The sequence below is a fragment of the Propithecus coquereli genome, unplaced genomic scaffold (genome assembly GCF_000956105.1).
Source record: "Propithecus coquereli isolate 6110/MARCELLA unplaced genomic scaffold, Pcoq_1.0 Scaffold14, whole genome shotgun sequence".
NCBI lineage: Eukaryota > Metazoa > Chordata > Mammalia > Primates > Indriidae > Propithecus > Propithecus coquereli.
The window spans coordinates 6,840,294-6,863,737 of NW_012138302.1; the positions used below are offsets into that span (position 1 = coordinate 6,840,294).

General features: G+C 38.0%; 1 protein-coding gene across 1 annotated transcript in view; it reads right to left on the reverse strand.

Annotated features, from left to right (window-relative positions):
• INADL (InaD-like (Drosophila)) overlaps positions 1-23,444 on the reverse strand; it is a 339,614-nt gene that overhangs the window by 201,119 nt on the left and 115,051 nt on the right. The window contains exons 18-21 of the mRNA XM_012639332.1: positions 19,484-19,652; positions 9,892-9,963; positions 8,401-8,578; positions 2,739-2,849 (exon numbers count right to left, since the gene is read on the reverse strand). Of these exons, the coding sequence (XP_012494786.1) occupies positions 2,739-2,849; positions 8,401-8,578; positions 9,892-9,963; positions 19,484-19,652 (530 nt within the window). The remainder of the gene's footprint in view (positions 1-2,738; positions 2,850-8,400; positions 8,579-9,891; positions 9,964-19,483; positions 19,653-23,444) is intronic.

Below are 23,444 nucleotides of genomic sequence, written 5' to 3' on the forward strand. Positions count from 1 at the left end.
TATAAAAAATAATTTTAGAATAAATGAGAAAGTCTCAGAAATGTTTCATTTAAATAAAAACAATAATGATACATTAACATATATCCAGTGCCTCCTATGTGAATAGACATTGTGCTAGCCCTTAGTATTTCTATTTCTACTTAATATACACAACAACCTCAGTTATAGTTCAAAGACTGGCAAGTCTACAGGTATGTGTTTCTCGTTCTAATGAATTTTGTAACTAACACTTTGCGTCCCTGACAAGTGAGGCCATCTGTGTTCACTAGACCTACTTTCTCCCATGGAAAAACCAGCAGAAGCTAAATAGCAGAAGCTTTGGGATGGGGCAGAATGTCAGTCGCCACTCATGTTTACACTGTTTTTCAAGTAGCAGAGAAATATATTTCTGTAAGCATAGCATTAGCAAAATTTAGAAGACAAAATAATAATACTACATCTTTTAGAAAACTAGAAGACAGCCTATTTCTTGTCCAAGTAAAAATATATTCCTGTATGATTAATATGCAAAATATGTATGTGTCCAAAAAATTAGATGTCATTATAGACCAATGGTATTAGGAAGTAGAACTGGAATACAGGAAGAAAGAAAACAACACTGGATCATAAACTTAATGAGCTGAAGAGATGACCTAATTTCAAAAAGGATTTGTTTTTAAATATGGGAAAAAAATATGTGCTGCGTCTGTGAAATGCAGTTATGTTATTAAGTGGAAAAAATTACCTTGGTATAAAAACTTTCTGTGGGTCCTACTCTCAAATAAGCATCGGCCAAGTAAATCTAAGTGGATACACACATTTCCAACATGCCGAAAACATACTTGAGAAAGTCAGAAGAAGCTTAAAAAGGTGATGTATTGGTGATGCTCGTAAAGCAGCTGGTGATGCACACATCTAAACACCACACCACTCAACTCCTGGTGCTGGAGATTTGTATGTGACCAAGGCACTTTTGGACATTGGCCCTATGATGGACAGAACATTAGGAAATGACTTCTTTTTGGGTTTCAAGGAAAGTTCAAAATTTAATGTAGACTAGACAAAAATGATTATGCATTGTCTGTATTTTCTGTTCCTGGATGATCAAAGATATGAAACTTGATTTCTTTTTCATTTGCCTCACGCAATAAGAATTACTTTGCACTAAAAGCAAAGTTGAAAATGGAACAAGTCATGGGCAGAGTAATTAACACCATCGATGGATTATGCTCCCTTGGGTAGGACCACAGATAGAGCAATGCTTGATGAACTGAAAGCATGACATGGCAGTCTGTTACACTACATAAGGGATAAGTAACTTGAGCATGGCATGATATTGCATGATGCTGAAGAGACATTGAAAGAAATTGTACAGTTCATGTTATCCAAGCCAAAATATGTACCTCAGCTCACTAGCAAAGGCTGTATTGAAAGCCTGGCCTTTTGGGTTGACTTTAAAATCTAATTAAATGCTTTGAATATTTTTTTGGCAGGGCATTCACAGCTGGCTGCATAAATGTATAATTTGATTGACTCATTCTCACTCGAAATTGTTGATTTGGAAGTATAATTTGGCAAAGAATAATTTGGCCAATTTTCCTACTGAACTCAGTTTCCAGAAATAAAAGTGATGGCCTCAGCTACATCCTCACAATATTACAAGAGTGAAAAACTAGATTCCAAACATTCTTATTGAATTTCAAATTTTATGAAAATGAGAGGACTTTATTCAGTTCACCTCTCTCAATTAGCCCTGATGGTGCAAACACAGTGCTAAGAATGGAAGGCACTGGACTGCAATGCAGTGCAACACAGCAGAGGTGGCCAGGCAGGGTGGAGGCTGCAGCCCACCGTGCACGGGGAGGTTCCAAGTATGCCAAAACATCACATCCATGTCCCCAACACTGGGGTGGCCAACCATCTCTTTGCACAGTTTGCTGTACAAATATTATTTTCTGTATGCCTTGACATACAAAAGGTTGGAAAGCATTATATAACTATACTGAAAAGCAAACACTTTTTTAAAGTAAGCAAAGTTTTTATACTGTTCAGAGGTGCATGTTTGGAACAGCTAACTTCCATTATAGAATAAAGAAACATAATATTGCTTCCAGTTACCAGTTATAGGATTTAAGGATGACATTTCTGCTGCACAGTGCAATATAAAATACACATCCCACCAGTGACATCTTCATATCAGAGTTCCAAATCCATACCAAAGGAGTAATTAATTACAGAAGAAAATTTTCATGATGAAATACTGCTTTTTTAAAAATTTGGAATCTCCAACTTTAGAGCATACAACAATACATAATATGTCAACACATTTGTATTTTTATATGCTTTAATAAACACACAGAACAATTGATAGCATCTCTAGAATGTTTTGATATCTGATTCTTTATGATCAAAGTATTTCGTAAATAAAGTAACTGGCTCAGAAAAGTAAGTTGTCTCCAAGTTAGCAAAGCTGGTATAGGGAATCAAGGAATTGAAAACAGGTCTGTTTAATGCCACAGCCTCAGATTTAATCCAGTACATACCATAATGACTCAAATTTGACCAAGAGATCAAAGTTTGAGGAAAAAAATGGGAAACTGAAGTTAATGACTAAGTTTTTAATGCAGCTAATACTTTTCTAAGTAATGGTCTAACTGAATAACAATGAAAATATATAGGAAGAATACTTAGAGGCAAAGCTTGGTCCACAGGTATAGAGAACATTGTTAAACTTTTTGAAAATATGAACTAAAACTTACTCTTGGAGTGGGTGACAAGCTCTGGACAATGAACACCACGGGGTTTCCTGCACTCTTAATGGCCTCAACTGCTTCTCTGTGGGAGGCGTTCTGCAAATCGACTCCAGACACCTAAAACACAGAAGCAATTTATTTCAATTAGAAAGGCACTAGATGTGGTGGGTAGGTTAATTCAAAGTTTACGTGTGTTATCTACTTATGAGAGCAGCCAGAGTCTAATGAATTAGACTACAGCCAGAGGAAAATAAGATTGGACCATAAAAAAGCTTTGCTGTTTTTGGAGAATATGTTTCACCTTCAAGAAAAGTAAACAAGACAAATATATTAATAACAATAGCCCTAGTTAAGTATAATTACCCAAAACAGGTAACTCAGTCAGTAACAGAACCTTAAGATGAGTGGGATGGGGGAGAGGGAAGGAGGAATCGCTATGGACTTTTATCATCTCTCCATTCAGCTGAGAGGAACGATATTTCAAGCAAATTGCTTATTATCACAAATGAGTAGTTGAACATTTCTCAAATTGTATTAAAAAAGAAGCATAAAAAAAAAAACCCCACAGTTTCTTTTACTAAAAGTATTCTGTGTTCAGTAAATTTGGGTTTCTCATTATAGAAATCTCAGAGAATCTAACTTGCTAACATGCCCATAAATCTCCAAGAGCACTCTGTATTTCATAAACATATTTAACAAAACTAATTTTTCAAACCTAAAATGTGACAAAGTCTTGGTAAATGTTGGAGTGGTCTATGGTCAGTGGATAGTGACAATTTGTGGATACTATTTTGCTATAAGAGGACCAAAGAAATAAGAATGTAGGTGCAGAGGGATGTAGGATCGAGGGAGGTTTTTAGATAGAGGATATTACAGCAATAATGATGCAGTGGAGAGAAAAAAATGGATGAGGAAGGAGACAGAGGTGACAATTCTAAGAGCAATCTCCTTGGACAGTCAAGAAGGAATGATTTCCGCTGCACACGTTAGAGATTGGCTTTAGAGAGAAGCACAAATCTAGTTCCTCTGTTGTTAGAGATGCAGTTAGAAGATTTGGTACGAACAGGAAGCAAGGGGAAGTTCCCTTTTGACAACCTCTATTTTCCCAATAAAACCCGAAACTAGGACCATAAACTCAGAGTAAGACTGAAAAAAGAGGCATAGGAGATTTGAAATATTAATAGCTACCTATAAAAGTAGGAGACGAGGGGACTATTACAGGACAGCAGGGATGAACTAAAGACCCACGTGAGAAGGTGGGTAGTGAATTTCAGATGTTACTGTCTCCAGCCACGCCAGAGACCTGGAATAAGCAGAATCGCACTTACCTAGAGTGTGGTTCTCCTAGGCAAGTTCAGTGAAAGGAAGAAGGATTAGAAGAGTTGGGAGCATACGCAGGGGAGTGACAGAGTGATCAGCCCCTGAAGGTGAACAGGTTGAAGAGGAAAGTGAGTGCACAAGCACAGGGACTCGGATGTGAGTGCCTGTGACATGATATGATATGTATTAATACTTCGTCTTTGCCCTTGTTCTAATCACAGAGTATCCAAAACTCTTAAAATTTCCTAAGTGACAGAAGTGTCCTCTGTTATTCATAAAGGCCCCTTTCGGATCACACCTGAGTTTATGATAATGAGGTAGCTTCTGGTAGAGCTCTTAGACAGCCTCAGGATGGGGCCAGTCACCAGAAAGACCAAGCCAGTAGAGAATTAGAGGGTTGGAACTTCCAGCCCCCTACTCAGAGGGGTGGGGAAGGAAGGGAGGATGGGGGCTGGAGAGGAAGCTCTATAAAAATTCTTAAATGACTGTAAGATTCTGGGTTGCTGAACACGTGGAAGTGCCAGGAGGGTGGTGCGCCTAGAGAGGGCACGTGAGTTCTACACCACCCCGTACCTTGCCCTCTCCATCTCTATATCTGGCTGTTCATCTATATCCTCCGTAATATCCTTAATAATAAACTGGTAAGTGTAAGTGTTTCCCTGAATTCTGTGAGCTGTCCTAGCAAATTAATCAAATCCAAAAAGAGGGTTGTGGGAACCTGTTTGTAGCTGGTTGGTCAGAAGTATAGGTAACAATCTACTACCTGTTATTGGCATCTGCAGTGGGGACAGTCTTGTGGGACTGAGTCCCCCACCTGTGGGATCTGACACCAACTCTGGGTACATAGTGTCAGAATTGAACCAAATTATAAGACACCCTGTTGGTGTTCACTGGAGAACTGGTTGGTTTGAGGGGGAAAAAAAACCCTATCTGGTCACAGCAGTGTTCTGTGTTGAGTCTGAGAGTAAAAGGAACATGTTGGTGAGAATGTGGAGAAACTGAATCACTCACGCATTGCCAGGTAGAAGGTAAAATGGTACAGACACTCACGAAAACAGTTTTAAAGCTCTTTTCAAAACTAAGAATGGACTTACCATAAACCCCAGCAATTACATTCTTGGGTATTTATCCCAGGGAAATGAAGACTTATTTTCACTCAGAAATTTGTCTATAAATGTTTATAGCAGCTTTATTTATAATAGCCAATAACCAGAAACTACCCAAGTGTCTTTCGATGGGTGAATGTTAAACAAACTGGCACTTCCATATCATGGAATGGTAGGTATTGCTATAGTTGGAATGTATGTGTCCCCCCCAAAAGTCATATGTTGAAATCTTCACCCCCAAGGTGAATGTATTAGGATGTAGGGCCTTTGGGATGTGATTAGGTCGCGAGGGCTCTGCCCTCAAGAATGGGATTAGAGTGGCCTTATAAAAGAGGCCCAAGAGAGCTAGTTTGTCCCTTCTACCACATGAGGGCACAGAAAGAAGGCACGATCTATGAATCAGAAAGCAGGTGCTGACCAGACACCAAATCTGCCAAGGTCTTGATCTTGGACTTCCCAGCTTCCAGAACAGTAAGAAACAAATTTCTCTGTTTATGGTATTTTGTTGCAGCAGCCTGAATGGACTAAGAGTACTACTCAGCAATAAAAAGGAATGAACTATTGATACGCATAACAAATTGAATGAACCTCAAGGAAATCATGCCGAGTTTTTTTTTTTTTTAAAGGCAATCTCAAAAAGACACATAACACGTAATCGCACTGATGTGACAATTGTGAAATAACATAATTACAGACGCGGAGAAACAGATTAGTGGTTGCCAGAGGTTAGGGACGGAGGAGGGAGGGGAAGGGAAGTTTTGTGGTAATGATACAGTTGAGTCTCTTGAATGTGTTGGTGCACATGCAAGGTTTTACAGGTGATAAAATTGTATAGAGCTACAAACACACACAAACGAATGCATGCATAACTGGTGAAATCTGAATAAACTCTCTGCATTGAGTCAATGTCAATTCTTAGTGTTGTTACTGCAGTATAGTTGTGTAAGATATTAACATTGGGGGAGCTGAGGGTAGGGTACATGGGACTTCCCTGTACATTGCTTTGTAGCTTCTCTCTGTGGATCTGTAATTATTTCTAAATACAAAGTTAAGAGGAAAACAGATAAAACAAAATACAAAATAAATATTTAAAAATTAAGTTCAAATAGATCAGTAATCAGTAATCAAGTAAAAGATGAATTAATCTCACTTACATACTAGATGATTATCAATTTAGACTTTAAGAAAGCAAAATACAGTTGTATGTTGCTGACAAAGACTAAAAATGACAAAATGACAAAGAATGGTGAAAAGAAGGAATAAAAAAATGTACCACATAAATTACTAACTAAAAGAAAGCAGGAGTACCAATATTAACAAAATAGAATTTAAGGCAATAAGTAATTAATAGGAATAAAGAGGAAAACTACATAATGTCAAAAACAAATCACTAAGGAGATATGAAGTTCTATGTAACTAACAACAAAACCTTTAATATACACAGCAAAAACAGAATCACTAAGAAATAATGAACAAATCCATAATCACAGTAAGAGACAAACACACCTCTAACTGAAACTGAGGGGGAAAAATTTAGCAAGGATATAGAATCTTTGTTTGTTTATTTAACTGCCTATTGCATCTACTTGGATGTTAAATGGGCTTAACATCCAACTTAAACTTAACATACTCAAAACGTGTCTCCCCAGATCTGCTCTTCTCACAGTCTTCCACATCTCAGTAAATGGAAATTCTACCTTTGATTCTTGAAGCTAAAAAGTTTTAAAATTATCTTTTACTCTTCTTCTCCTCTGCACTCAATCTGGTAGTAAGTCGTGTTGTTCTCCTTGCAAAATAGATCCACAATCTGACCATGTCTCATTATCTCCACTGCTCTCCCGCTGGTCTGAGCCACAACTGTGATTGTGTCTCTCCTAAATGACTGCAACAGCCTTCCAGCTGAGTTCCCTGCTTCCACCCTTTCCCCAGAAGTGAGAATATTCCTTTTAGACATCGTATATGTGCTCATAACTCCTGAACAGATTTCCATGGCACTCAGAGCAGGTGTTCCAGGCCTTCCGGGCTCTCCATGAGGTGGTTCCTTACTCCGCAAGCCTTCCCTCTCATGCCTTATCCTGTGTTCACTCCGCACCAGCAATGCTGGCCTTCTTGCTGCTCCCTGAGCACACATCCAGGCAAGCTCCTACCTCAGCTTCCTCACTTTCTTCTTCCCCCATAATTTGTCCCAGTATCATCTTCCACAGCAAATCTATTACGATTCCAACTAATGCCTTCATACCACACTGGCACTCCTTATCCTCCTCCCCTGCTTTATTTTTCTCCCTAGCTACTTACTACAATCTAACATTCTACACATCACTTATTTTTACTCTCTACCCCCACCTCCACTATCATGTAAACACCATAAGGGAAGGGACTTTAGGTCATTGTCTTCACTGCCATATTATCAGCGTGCTCCAAAAAATTTTTAAGCATTTCATAGCACAAATATAATCCAAAATTTGCATATACAGAGTAGCTTTATGTAATTCTTGGATTTAATCCTCACTAAAATGCTATTGGGTTTATAGTCTCAGATGTGTCTAATAATCTAAGAACACATAGTAAAGTAAAAGGACAGAGTCCAGACTTTGTGACCTCCAGGGTTCCTTTCTTTCTGTTAGAACTGAAACACCATGGCTGATGGTTAGCAGCATATCAAGAAGGAGCAGACTGTGATTGGAGATACCTACTATGGTGCCACCCAATAAACCCAACGCAAAGAAATGCATCACAGTCAGACCTCAGGGCATTCTAAGTGCTCTGATGTGCCTTTAAAACTTGGCTCCCACAAAGCCTATCACATGCAAACCATGGATCCACCCTTCCCCCAGTGGGGTCTTTGATGTTCCAGGGTCAACTTCTTTTTCTAAACAAGCATAAATATTCCACCGACACACAATTATAAAATTTAGAGCTTGAAAACAAAAATTTAGAGCTCATTAAAGACTGCAGGAGAAGCATAATGCCCACCATCTGCCCCATTCTATATAGAGCCCTTTGTTAGCTAAACTATTTTTTTGCAATCAACTGAGGTTTTTGTTTTATCATTTTATTTGCTTACCCTGCCCTACTTGAGAAACCTGTAAATTGTGCACACATCATACAAACTAAGGCATATAAATAGAGTACACTAATTGTACACACATACTCCCCAACAGAAGAAAGGTCTTCCGCCTAAATGAATATTTCACTATCTTACAATATGTTTCAAACAAAAATAGTACTTTAATATCATTTACCTCAAGTATTTTATCTCCAGTTTTAAGTGCGTTTGTTTTTCCTGCTGGACTGTCTTCTAAAACTTGTTTGATAAATATACCTTTAAGCTCCTCTCCATTCTTTAGGCGTTTTATAACAGTTTGTCCACCAACAATACTGATACCAAGAGACACATCGGGTTCCCTAAAAATCTCAACACTATAAAAAGAAAAAAACAAAACTTACTCATTAACAAGTTAATTTAATCTGTTAGGCTGTCGCTGTAAGTATTCAGCTTGTACCAAATCCTTGTGACATATTTTATTATATAAAAATAAATTTTCTAAATATATTTTTACATGTTATATAAATTTTACCTAGTTCCAAAATTATAAGATACTATAAATAATTCATGACATGTAAAGGTTTCAATTGTGAAATGGATAGATTTCTAAAACAATAAATATAACTCAATATTCAGAGAAGATTTAGTTAGGCCTTAGTGTTCCCATCTCCTATTACAATATATTTTCTGTGATTAGTCCCTTTCATTTATATCCACAATGTTAGCAAAGAATGGACTGAGGAAGTAACAAATGGGTGAAAAAAAATCAAGAAAGACACATATATCATTTTGGCAAAAAAGCACAGGCTTTCAGAATAAAATTAATTTGTCACTGAGAGGCTCATTGCCCAAGCCGCTTTTCCCAGTCAGCAGGTTTAACTCTGTGGTTGTTTAATCAGAGGACAGATTTTATCTGCTCCTAAAGTAGAAGGTTTTCTTTTTTTCCTACCTCCATGTCATTTTTAAAAAGAAAGTAGGGAATGAAACTTACCCCTCAAAGTATTATAGATTTTGCTTCAACTGCAGAGATTGTGGCCAATAATTAAATTAAAAAGTAACTCAGAAAATAGCAAAGAGTTTTTAAGACAAAACTCGGAATTCAATTACATGAAAAAAACAGGATGGATGGAGGTGGTGGAATTAATAATGCATAAAGATTAGAGAGAGCAGCTGAAGGAAGACTTTTATCATCTTAAAGTGTAGCCTTGGTGAGTTCTTAAAACTACAATGAAACCGAGGGAAAATGGGTTTTCAACATATTCTGTTAGCACAAACTTGGATTTCCCACCAGGGGAGGAAAGCAGAGATAAATTGATATATACCAGAAGCTTCAACTACTGTTGTTATCTAGAAAAAAGCAGCTTTACTGTATTCAAGGCAGCTTTACCTGACTTGCTTAATGACACAGTGATAAACTATACTTGGCCCATCAGTTTACTATCATAGAAGGATATCTATAAATTGCTTTCTCTGCAAGGGTATCAAAGATTTTCCTAATATTGGTTATAGTCTTTTTGTCTGGCTAAAAATCTCTAGATAAGAAAAAGTGAAACTAAAATTTAGACCAGCTTCCATGTGAATTATCCCAGTTTCTCAATCAGTAGAGTATGACTGAAGGATGCTCTGTTAAACAAAACAGCAGCTGATTACGCCCCTACTGAGGAAGCCAATAATGTCATCCACATACATTCTCGGTGGACCCCAGTGGCTGAAGTTTGGAGTTTCTTCTCCTTCTCCTTCTTCTCTCTCAGGTAACTCACTGAGGAAGGAGAAAGAAAGAAAAAAATGCACACAACTTATAAGACACACTCTTATTATTAAAGGTTCTTGGAAAGTTTTGAAATTGCACAATCTGTAGGCAGTTAAATAGTTCTTAATTTTTAAGCTTTTAAAATACACACATCAATAAATATGCAAGCAAAAATATATTGCTTTAACATTCAACAAATCCAAATCCCCACCCAGCACCAGAAAATCATAGAATTATTATAAATCATTTTTTTTTTTTTATGTGAGACTGGGTCTCACTCTGCTGCCCAGACTAGAGTGCGGTGGCATCATCATAGCTCATTACAATCACAGACCCCTGGGGTCAAGTGATCCTCTTGTCTCAGCCTCCCAAGTAGCTGGGACTACAGACAAGTACCACCTTGCCTGGCTAATTTTTCTTAGTTTTTAGAAATAGGCGCTTCGCTCTTGCCTCAGGCTGGCCTCAAACTCCTGGTCTCAAGCCATCCTCCCCCTTAGCCTCTCAAATCACTGGGATTACAGGCATGCACCACTGTGCCTGGCTATAAACACTCTTATTGGTGACACTTTAGAAGCTATTTTTAAAAATATGTGTTTGATTTGTACAATTTCACATTTGTTTCTCTACCAATATATAAAATATATTCCTTGCAACTTAATATGGACTGACTAGCTAACAGATATAAATTGACATGTCATATATAATGTATCAAGTATAAATCAACATACACAGGTAAACATGATACCTTCTTTCTAGATTTTTCAGTAACTCTAACCCTAAATAATTCCCACCATTTGTATCCCATGAATATTTTGTATGGTTATATAATAATTTTCAGTTTATACAATTATACTTAATCAGTTACAAGAATAATGAGATCTAACAGAGTATAGAAAGACATTACCATATATTATCTGGAAGAAAAATCAGGCATCTTAAGTTCAAGTCTAACCTGTACTGTGAAACAGGTATGTGACTTTGGATCACCAAATGAAATATGTTTGATATTGTAAATTGTATTACTCTATACAAAAATGTAGGCACTGTCTCTTCCATCACATTTTCATAAATTCCCTCTAAAGTAAGCATAGGTCATATTATTATTTTACACATGAAGAACTATGGCTTAGACAAGGCTCAGACATACTACACAACCTCAACACCTATCCACATGAATCCAAATCTGTTTCAGCACTAAGTTTCAATGCTCCATTTTTCTCTGAACGCTCAAACAAGGCCTTTAAAAAATAGCAAAACTCCACCTTATTGCCTCTCTATGGACTTTCTAAGATAAAACAGTCTTAAGGCTGTGTGAAAAGGAGAAAGCCAGTCCAAACACCAGTTAAGAATTGGGATCATGCATATCTCACCCACTGCCAGATGTCTTTCTTACCTTAGCCAGTCTAATTTCTATGAAAGTATAAAACGCTATCAAAGTATCACAGCATTCAGGGAAAAACAATTTGGCAAACACTTGCTGGTTACTTATCTAATGTCTTTTTCTCCCCTTCCTCCTTACCAACATAACCCCTCTTATATTCCAGATGGCACTATGCTAGCTTTGGAAAAAATACGTTTTCTGGACTTCCTTTTAGCTAATGGGAACCATGTTTCACAGTTCTGATCAGTGATATGGAAGCAAAAGTCCCGGGATGAGAGTTCCAGAAAAACTCATCAAAGAGAGGGAGAATCAGCTGGCAGAAGCCTTTTGCTCTATGCCTTCCCCTTCTTCTTGCCTAGAATGCAGAGGTGATACTGGTGGTGAAGCATCCATCTTCGAGTCATAAAGAAACAATAAGGACTAAAGCCATACATTAAAGACAACAGAGCAGAAAGGAAGAAGATACTTAAGACCCTGATGACAGTAGCACCACACCATCCTAAAACCACCTTCTTCAAGACTTATTACATGAAAAAAAATTAAGCTGTTTGGTTAAGCCACGCTGAGTGGATTTTATGTTCATGAGCAGCTGAATGCAATCCTTCAATGAAACATCCATGATTCTACAACTTAAGTGAACTGTCTTCACTTTATCCTATCACATTATGGTTCTTTGCACATGTGTGCATATATAGGCATTGGATAGTTGTGATCATAGCACAAACTTTCATATTTTGGTGATCTATGCAATAGTAATAAGGATTAAATAAGATATGACTGGCACCTAACTGAGTCTCATCCAACATTCATTTCCTTTATAATTTTTTAAGTTGAATTTATATCAAAATTTCCCTACATATTATCATAATCATTTTCATTTTTTTATTTAGTAGTCCCTTAATAGTTCATGGTATTGATGTAATTTATCTGCTATCGCAGTATACAATGAAGTTAGATTATACCCTGTTTTTTGAAATATGGACATTACTGCAAGAAATATCTTCATACTCTGCTGTATTTTAGAATTTTCCTTGAAATAATTATTAATTGAAGTAAAATTGAAAACTAAAACCAAAACAACACTGAAATCTTCCTCCTCCCCATTTTCCACTTTCCTGTACCCCAAATCATGATAGGCAGTAAGGGGGAGAAAAAGGCAAGTATTTTTACTATGGCACATTTATACTATCATTAAAGGATTTAAATGCTTTAGTTTTTTTTTTTTTTTAAAACAACCTAAAATAGAAGAGAAACAAAGCCTTAACAAATAGTAGGAGCTATTTTAAAAAGTAAACACTAAAAATTTCCTGAACTGCTGATTCTCACATACAACTCAGAAGAGACATATTCTGTCTAGAATATGAAAAAGTTTAGCTTTCTTTGATAAAGTATGTAACAAAAGGATTATTCTGTTAGAAGAGACTCACTGACTTTTTCATGGCATGTTACCTTTCTTCTGGGATCTGGGATACACATATTTTATTCTGATTATTGCATATCTAATGAGAGATAAAACTTGTGAAATCTTATCCACATAGCGTGATTAGTTTTAGAAATACTGCCACAAAAGATGAGCAACTACACAAATTAATGTAGTCTCTTTACATTGAGGAATGCACATAATTTTAACCCAAATTAAAGTTTAACTGAGAAAATAAAACACTTATGTACACATTAAGATATAAATTTGCACAAACATATATGAAACTTTAACAAGCAATTTCTAATGGTAAATTTTATAATTTGCACTGTGATTAAATATGACCAATAGCTTTATCAGTTAGAATCTCAAATCTTACAATAACTGAACTTTCCAAATCCACAGAACATACAATACCAAGAGTGACCCTAATGTAAACTAGGACTTGGAGTGATAATGTGTCCATCTAAATTCATCACTGTGACAAATGTATGACTCTGGTAGGGGGTTATGCATGGGGTGGGAGGGGGTATATAGGAAATCTCTGTACCTTCCTCTCAATTTTGCTGTGAACCTAAAACTATTTTAAAAAAATAAACTGAACTTTTCATTCAACTAGAGTTTTATAACTAATTTTTCCCCAAAGGAATTAACCACCCAACAGAAACAATGCTTTTTATTTCAGGCCTTTATAACAAATGCCCAAAGTTATCATTCTTTATAGATTTGGGAGGAAAGAGTGCCCCATTAGTAAACAAGTCGATATTAATAGTAAGACTTGATCATGATATACAAATTCTTTGCAAATAAAATTTTCAACATCATACAAAACTGAGATGACTCCGGATAGCCAAGGTGACTTTGCTTCTTCAATAATAATTATTTTCATATAAAATTCCTACGTACTAAGCTCTATGAGAGTCAAGTAAACTCAGTGCCCGAAAATGACAGAAGCAGGGAGAGCCCTGATTGTGACTACATGATCTCCAGATTTCTTTCTTCTCTATATAGACAGATTATATATGGCAATATTCTGTGACACACCACAGGGAATATGAGCTTTGAAACCAGGGAGAATAGGCACTGTGTTTGCCAAACCAGTAGGAGTTACTTATACAGATGTTCCATAGGATTTTGAAGTTGCAAATTTTTATCTGACATGAGTATATAAAGAATTAGGCGTTCCTAGTCCAGGCACGGTGGCTCACGCCTGTGATCCCAGCGCTCTGAGAGGCCGAGGCGGGTGGATCGTTTGAGCTCAGGAGTTCGAGACCAGCCTGAGCAAGAGAGAGACCCTGTCTCTACTAAAGATAGAAAGAAAATTAGCTGGACAACTAAAAAATATATAGAAAAAATTAGCTGGGCATGGAGGCGCATGCCTGCAGTCCCAGCTACTCAGTGAGGCAGAAGGATTGCTTGAGCCCAGGAGTTTGAGGTTGCTGTGAGCTAGGCTGATGCCACAGCACTCTAGCCCGGGCAACAGAGTGAGACTCTCTCTTAAAAAAAAATTAAAAAAAAGAATTAGGCGTTCCCTTACATTAGCATTTAAAATGACAAAGACATTGTGCTGAGCAAAAGAAGCCAGATATGATAAAATACATACTGTATGATTACATTTACATGTGTTCCAGAACAGGGAAAACTAATCCTCAGTGTTAGAAAATAAGATTAGCGGTTGCCTGGCACAAGATACACAAAGGGATGGGGGAGAACTTTCCGGGTGATGAAAATGTTCCATATCTTCATTGAGGTGTAGGTAACATGAACATATACATTTATCAAAACTCACCAAACTGTACTTTAAAATTTGTGCATTTTATTAACATGTAAAATAGTGTTCAGGAGTTTTGTTAAGAAACAGAAGCTCAAACCGTAAGAGTAAATTGCTTCCTCAGGTCAACTGCCCTTCTCTTCTGGCCTTTTGTAGGTCCTGGATTAGTAATCAAAGATCTAATTATATTTCGAAAGGCATTAATGTACTATTTCTATGTACCTCTTCTCCTAATTTTTCACATTCATCTTCATCCGTAGTGTGAGCCACAGCTGCAACAGCATGGTCAGAACTGGAAACCATCACAGACCCAGGCCACAGCTCCCTGGAAATCTTCCCTTTTTCCTCCCAACTCAAACACTCCAGAGTAGCCCTCTCTCTAAAATGCACAAATTCATTCTCTGTCTTATCCTCTGTCTCCCACCAATGTTCTGAATTTACACATAATTTTTGGCAGTTTAACTCAAAGATAAACCTATTAGATAAACACCATTTATTTAGAAAGCACTGAATGTCAGGCACTTTGTAGGGGCTTAAAATACAACATTAACTCAATTAATCCTTTCCCCGACTATGACACCCTGTCTCCTATTTCGCCTCCCGCTATTCATAAAAAGTATCCAATACCTGAAACCATTTCTGTTCATTTGTATCCTATTATACATTACGATGTGATTTTTCTTTTTTCCATTTTAAATACAAGTCTTTCATCTCAAGTTCATCATCTTCCCATACTGACACCTTGACTGGAATTGATCCTCTCTTATTACTTAAAAAAAAAAAAAAAATCTACCATCTCTTTGAGTGTTTTAATAAACTCAGCAACAATGGATACCACCCTCCGTACACGTCAGGGCCTATGAACCTATCAGTGTCACTGCCATCACCATCCCTGTCAACCTTTTATTGAACATTTACTATGGGCCAGGCATTATATTCAGCCTCCTATATGTATTGTTTTCCAGCTTTATTGACATATACTTGACAAATAAAATTATATAAATCCTTTATATGTCTTCTTATTTAACCCGTGGAACTACCTACTTTGCAGGTGAGGAAATATAGGTACAAGGGAACCCCTTTCAGGGTCATATAGCTATAAACAGCAGAGGACAGACTTGAACAGCCCCCACAATGTATCCAGACTGCAGATCTCCTGTTAGTCTGAGAAAAACTTGTGTCCCCACTAGGGGCACCCGGATGATAACAGAGATGAAGAAGAAAAAGACTGAAACATGTCAGTTTTGAAGACACGATCTTAAGTGACCTTAGGAAGAGAGAAGGAGACAGTAGATCCTTCTTTATCAGAGCTTTTGCTTTCTGCAGTTTCACTTTCCTTGGTTTTGGTTGTCGGCAGTCAACCGCAGTCCGAAAATATTAAATAAAAAATTCCAGAAATAAATAATTCATAATTTTTAAATTGTATGCCATTTTAAGTAACATGATGAAATCTCTCACCATCCAACCCCAGACATGAATCACCCCTCTGACTAGTGTATCCAAGCTATATATGCTGCCCACCCATGAGTCACTTGGTAGATGTCTTGGTTATCAGATCCGCTGTTGAGGTATCATTCTATTTTATTGTAAGTTATTCTTGTTAATCTCTTACTGTGCCTAATTTATAAATTAACCTTTATCATAACTCAACTATCCTATGTATGTATTTATAGGAAAAAAACATAATATACATAGGGCTTGGTACTATCTGTGGTTACAGGTATTGACTGGGGGTCTTAGAATACATGTCCCGAGAATAAGGGGTACCACTGTACCCTGAACAAGACCACCTGGATTCCTTCCACAGTATCATACTCTGCCTGCCCACAGTCCCCTTTCTAGAGATCTCTGCTTTCAAGGTGCATCTGAACTCTTAATACAGTCCTGTCTCGAAGGTCAGAAGTTGGTGGAAAAGCACAGGGCAAACACCACAGCCACTAAATACCTACCCTTGGTGCATACACACACACACTCACACACACAATTCTGCTGGGTCCTACACAAAAATCAAAGCAAAGAAGAAACCCTAAAATACCATTTGGCACTTCATGACACCCTGATTATCTGAAAGACTATCATCTAAAGGAATCTATGCATTACTCAGGAAGGCTCGCAAGTGACAATAAACATTCACCTATGAACCTAACTCCACATGGGGCATACCCTTAAAGATAAAAATGGGTAATATGATTTACAAGAACTCTTCTGGAACCTGCTGAGATTTAAATATAACCTAAATCTCCGACAGCCAGCCAAAAAGCCAACTTCCAACCGCAAGACCTATCCCCTGGACCTAAGACAAAGGTTAGGCTGGAGTCCTTAAATGCCTGTGCCTGCATAAGAAAGCAAGCTCGTCAAAGCACACACTTTGGAAAAGCAATGAATAAGAATAAAGCATATCTCCCCTCTCGGAAGCTGGGATCAAACTGAGGAAGATACAACTCATGTTCCATTTCCACTTCTGTGCAAGGAGGGAGGGGTGGGTTGGAAATCCGTTTAGATCTTTTCTAATTCTACCGTTACAATCCTACAGTTTAGAGAAGCAGCCCATTTCTGAATTCTTTTGCCAGATTCAACTATTAACACTAAGCACAAGTGCAATTTGAAAAACAAAGGTGTCTTATTTGAAACATAATTTTACTATATAAAAAGTCATAAAATATGTTCCTAACTCTCCCCCTTCCAGGCGTCTCTCCTAAGGAAACGAATCCATTGCTTATATATCTCTGTGTGCTCCTCCAGGGACTACACTGGGTCTGGCAGCACCTTGCCTCCGCTGGTCTGGTTCTGCTGAGTGGAGAAGCAGTTGGGCCTGTGTCCTTTCCTTCCATTCAGAGACATGCTATGCAGAAGCACAGAGAACCACTTTTTATGAAGTTTCTATCTAACACTATGGGTAAAGGTCACAGGTTGCTAAAGAGAGAAATGCGTATCATCAAAGTCTGAAACACCTCATATGTCAACACAAAAATCATTCTTGCATTAAGGTTTCAATAAAAACACTTAAAGCCAATTAATCTCACCCTGTCTCTCATCTTTGTTATGCTTTGCCAAGACCTCCAACTCCTTTGTGTACTTTCTCGTCTCCTGTGCTCACCATGCCCTTGAACCTTCCCTCAGAGATGCCTCCCTTGTCATACCCCACCCAAGGCCTGCCCTGCCCCACCATCCATCACACTCCACGGGATCTGCATGAACTGTAAGCAGAGCCATCCACACCCTGACCTCTTCACTCAATGTTCTCAGAACCTCCCCTTCAATAGCTCTGGTTCTCTGCCAAGGATACCACGCTCAAGTGGGTGATGCTCACTCTCTCACTCCCTAGGGAGTTAGAAAAAGATGGTAAATATTTTTCTAAACTCCTCCCTACCACTAAGCCATTACTCTCCTACTATTATTTCAAAAGCTATTCTCTGCTCCAACATCTCTCCTTTTAATGCCCACTTTACTAGCACTTCATTATTCTTAGTGAATAACCTTCCCCCTAAATGACAGGGAAAAAAAACAAAAACAAAAACAACCATGGTCATTGGACAAGAATCCCTTTGGATTCCTGCTCCGAGCTAGAAAAAGTACCTGTGTTTGTACCTTCCTTTCGTTCGTGGCACCTGTCTCGGTGCAGGAGGTGAGCTTCCTCCTAGCAAACTGTCAAAGTTTCTCTCTCCAGGTGTGCAATGTCCTCCTCTCCCTCCACCATCTCCAGGGACTATGTTTAATCACCCCCTTTCTTACATCTACATATTCCTTTTCTGGATCTTTCCCACAAGCAAATAAAATTCTCTCAATTTATATATGTGTGTGATATATATATAAATGTAGTATTATATATGTATATATATGTGTGTGTATATGTACACGTGTAGCTATATATATATAAAACCCTCCTCTTGCTTGATCCTTTAATATCCTCCAGTTATCTAAGTAACATGCATTCTATCTGCCTCTTTTCATGACCAGGATTCTTGAAACATTAGTTGGTTCTTACTATGTCCAATTTTTGACCTTGTGTTCAATTCTCAACTCACTACTCTCTGATTCCACTCTACTAAAACTGCTATATGCCTTACCAAGGCATCCATGTGGCCAAGCCCCAGGAAGACTTCTCTGTCTTATTTACCTTGACCTCATGACCACACTCTGTGATGACCCTTTCGTTACGATGCTCTCTTCCTTTGGTTTCTATATCAACCTCTAGTTTATCAATTTCCTTCTACATTTTTCGTTCATTCCACCTCACTGTTTTCTTCTCCCCTTTATGCCTTAAATATTGCTGCTTTGCAGGACTACAATCATGGCCTTATGCTCTTCTTGTTTGAGCTTCCCTTGGATGACCGTTAAAATCCAAGAGTTTCACCTACATTTGATCTTGCTCCCAGTGATCCGTACAAGGACAGACCTCAACGATTTTCCCCAGACTTACGTATCTAACTGATTCCACTTAATTTTGTTGCTCTATGGATACTTTATCAAAATGTTGCAAACTGAACTCATCATTTTCCCTTCCAACCTGTTCGCACTCCTGTAATACCATATTGAAGAGTTAATGTCCCACTATCCATCTAGTTTCCTAGTCCAGAAACACAAGTCATTGTCAACTACCCCACTACTCCCAACACGTAACGAGTCACTAATTCCTACAGATTCTCTAACTCTTAAATCCATCCCCTTCTTATTTTGTATTCAAGTGCATTCACTCGAGTTGTTAAACTCTGAATTAATCACCTATTCTCTAAGCAAATATCCTATGTAATCATTTCATACAAGAATATAAAATAGTATATATGCCATAATCTTACGTATGTGAAATTCTCATAATAGTATTTGTCAAATATCCATATTATTCACAATATTTTTCTGTATTTTCTAAATGTTCCACCAAAGTCATGCATTTTTTAGAAGCAAAAAAATCCCCAAAAGTCTATTTATAATGTGAAAACAGAGACAAATGATATTATACCATGCACTGGTGGCATATCTAGAAGACAACGTTCCTGTGCACGCTGAGGTCTTTGAAACAGCTCGGGTCCTGGGGAGTTGATATAAAGGCAAATCTTGCTCCCTTCTTTGAGCCACAGCAGGAAGGTCAACCAGCAAGCTAGGACCTTGAACATCATTCGGAATCATGCCTGAAAAGCAAATCCAGATGACAGTGAACACGAGATGCATTCATTCATCCTTCAGTCATTCGATGAATAGGTATGGGCACCCACTATGGGTAGGCACTCTTCCAGGCAGGAGACTGACAATATTAAATAGCTAAAAGAGTTACTATGTCAGATGACGATAAGTACTGTGGTAAAAAAAAAAAAAAAAAAAAAAAAAAAAAACGAAGGAGAAGAGGGATTGTTCAGTATTAGAGGGTTATAATTTTAAGTATGGCCTCACTGAAAACATGACATTTTAGCCATATTAATATTACTAAAAATCTAATCTTACATCAGCTTTTTCCTCCTCAACCTGGGCTGTCCCAATTATAGGAACCCTGACATTTCGCTGATTTAAAAAAATAATTCCACAGGATAATAAATAACTTTGTTGGCCGGGCGCGGTGGCTCACGCCTGTAGTCCTAGCTCTCTGGGAGGCCAAGGCAGGCGGATTGTTTGAGTTCAGGAGTTCGAAACCAGCCTGAGCAAGAGTGAGACCCCATCTCTACTAAAAATAGAAAGAAAATTAATTGGACAACTAAAAATATATAGAAAAAATTAGCCGGGCATGGTGGCGCATGCCTGTAGTCCCAGCTACTCGGGAGGCCGAGGCAGGAGGATCGCTTGAGCCCAGGAGTTTGAGGTTGCTGTGAGCTAGGATGACGCCACGGCACTCTAGCCCGGGCAACACAGTGAGACTCTGTCTCAAAAAAAATAAAATAAGTAAATAACTTTGCTTATAAATTTCAGAATTCTTTTGCATTTGTCACCTCATTTAGTTCTCACATCAAATCAACCATGTTTTATAGACAGGAAAACTCAGGTTACGGAATTTTGCCAATTTTTACCCAGCAAGTAAAGGATACAGATTGCCATAATTTACTTAAATATTTATAATAAATTTTCTGCCAAAGACTTATTAATTTTGATTTCTACTTGAGGGGGTGGTTCATGTATTAAGCCCGAGAAGTATTGGCGGGGGCGGGGGGGAATCTTTGGACTTTACTTCTTATATCTGTCCCTAGGTTTAGGTAGTATATTAGAGAATTATCATATTAATAAAAAAATTAGAGAAGCTAGTATTTTCTCCTTCCATTTGCCCAAATAAACTAGAGGGAGCTGCTGTCGTCTCACCACAATCGATCCTGTGCTGATACCTACTATACAGTAAGCATAGTATAACAATCCCTATATAGAAAGGTGTGTTGGTCCATGTATTAATATATTACCTACACACACCCTCACACATGCAACTACCTAAAGATAATGCATAAGGTACAAAACATGCAGAGAAGGATTTAGGCTGTACTATAATGGTTTTATTGTTTAGAAAAGAGAAGATCTGGGGATGAAGGAGAAAGCTGAGAGGAGTCAGTTACAAGTGCAGACAGGTAGTTTTTTGTATGACTAGAAAATATTTGGAAAGCTATAAACCAAGTCATGATTACCTCTGCAGACAATTTTTATTTCTTTTTGCTTATCTGCATTATCTCTTTTGGGGGGGAGGACAGGGTAACATCCGATCTTGGCTCACTGCAGCCTCCAACTCTGGGAATCAAGCGATCCTCCCACTTCAGCCTCCCGAGTAGCTGGGACTATGGGTGCATGCCACCACACCTGGTTAAATTTTCTAATTTTTTATAGAGATGAAGTCTCACTATGTTGCCCAGGCTTATCCTGAACTCCCAACCTCAAGTGATCCTCCTGTCTTCCAAAGTGCTGGGATAACGGGCATGAACCACTGCACTGGGCCTGTCTGCACCGTCTTGTTTATCCTCCACAAACACACCTAATTGTTTTTTTCTCACACTGCCAAGCACACTATACCTCCTCAAGAGCTTTCCATTTACCGTTCTCTCAGAAGAGGGCTCCTCCTTTATTTAATTCTTGGTCAAATGTCATCCCATTAAAATAGCCAGCCAGACCACTCCATAGAAAATAGCACCGTCCCCTCCTCAAACACTCCCTCCCTATCCTTTTACACTGCTTTATTTTCCCTCATGACCCCTACCACATTACATATTAATTTGTTACTGTCTGTCTCAGCCAACTACGGTTCAGGCGCCACAAGAGTAGACTTTATTTTGTTCACCATCCATCCTCATGACCCACAGCAGAACTGCTATCTATTAATAGAAAGCACCTAGAACATATTTTTGAATGAGGAAATACAGTACCTGTTTAATGAATCAAAAATGAGGGGTTTTTTGTTTGTTTTTTTTTGAGAAAGGGTCTCTATCACCCTGGCTAGATTGCAGTGGCATGATCATAGCTCACTGCAACCTCAGACTCCTGGGCTCAAGCCATTCTCCTGCCTCAGCCTCCTGAGTAGCTGGGACTATATATGCATGCCACCACACCTGACTAATTTTTCTTTTTTCTTTTTTCTTGCAGAGATGGCATCTTGCTCTTGCTCAGGCTGGTTTCAAACTCCTGGCCTCAAGCGACCTCCCATCTCAGCTTCCCAAGTGCTAAGATTACAGGTGTGAGCCACTGTGCCCGGCCAAAAATGAGTTTTTAAGTTTAAAAAGTAATGAATATGCTATTTTCCTAAGTAGAAAGCAAAACAAAAAAATTTACAGCTAATGTTATTGTTAGAATGGATGTTGCATCTATTCTAATAATAGTCCATCTAATCTGCACCACAGGGGCCATTCTACAGACAATGTGTATCTTCTATAATCTCAAACAGCAGCTGTGAGACTTCTGACTAAACACCTTCAGTGACCTGGGAATGCCGTTTATTCAAACAATATTAGCTGGGAGCCTAAAACAATTCTGCTTACTCAAACTAGGTAAATGGAATGCCTAAAATCTACCTATAAGGTACCGTGCAAGGCACTGGGAAATCTTATCGAAACCTAAGGAATTATTTGTTGTTCTCTGTTTTCTAGCATTACCGACAGAGAAAAGCAGCATGGTTAGAAGTGTTTAGAATGCACAGTTCAGTGCAGAGGTGGGCAATGGAGAAATCTAGGAGGGCCCCACTGAGGGACCTCGAGTACCCAGGAAGCACGGTGAACTTGACTTGTCCACTAAGGAGCCTTATCCTGGGCTCATGGGGGCAGCTTCAAGGGTCCCTGAACCATAAGTAAAAACGGTTTTTCCTGCAATGTATTTCGTTGAAAATTGTGTTCTTGGAAGAAAGAAATTTTAAAATTATCACAAATTATGTGATTAAAACATGATTGAAATGTTTTAAAAAATGATGAAATACTGTTGTATAAGGTTCAGTAATAACAAATAACATAGCTTTAATCCAAATTATAAGAAATAAAATGTATATGCTTATCAAGATCACGGACATCTATTTTTTTGGTTTGTATCCCTTTTTATGGATTTTTAATAACATCTGGCAGAACCTAAGTTATCAAACGTAACAAAGAAAAATTTCTAACATAGTTTCTATACTTTGTTTTCTATTAACAAATGTGAGAAGACACAAAATTTTAAGTATTTTACTTCTGTGGCTAATGAGGAAAGAAGTCAATGCTATAAAATATACCTTTGAGTGTATCCAACATTAATGTTGGTGTTCTTCATTCCTGCATTCACAAATCCACCTAACAAACGTTTGTGGCGCACCCACTACTTGCCAGGAACTATTCTAGGCATTAGAGATAGCTAAGTGTACAAAACCAACAAAGTTCCTATTCTTGGGAGCTAACACTCTAGTGGGGAGAGACACAGAATGAACACACAACATGATTTCCTCAGGACATGGTAAGTTTCAAGAAGGAAAATAAAGCAACAGGTGGGAAAAGAAAGAAATG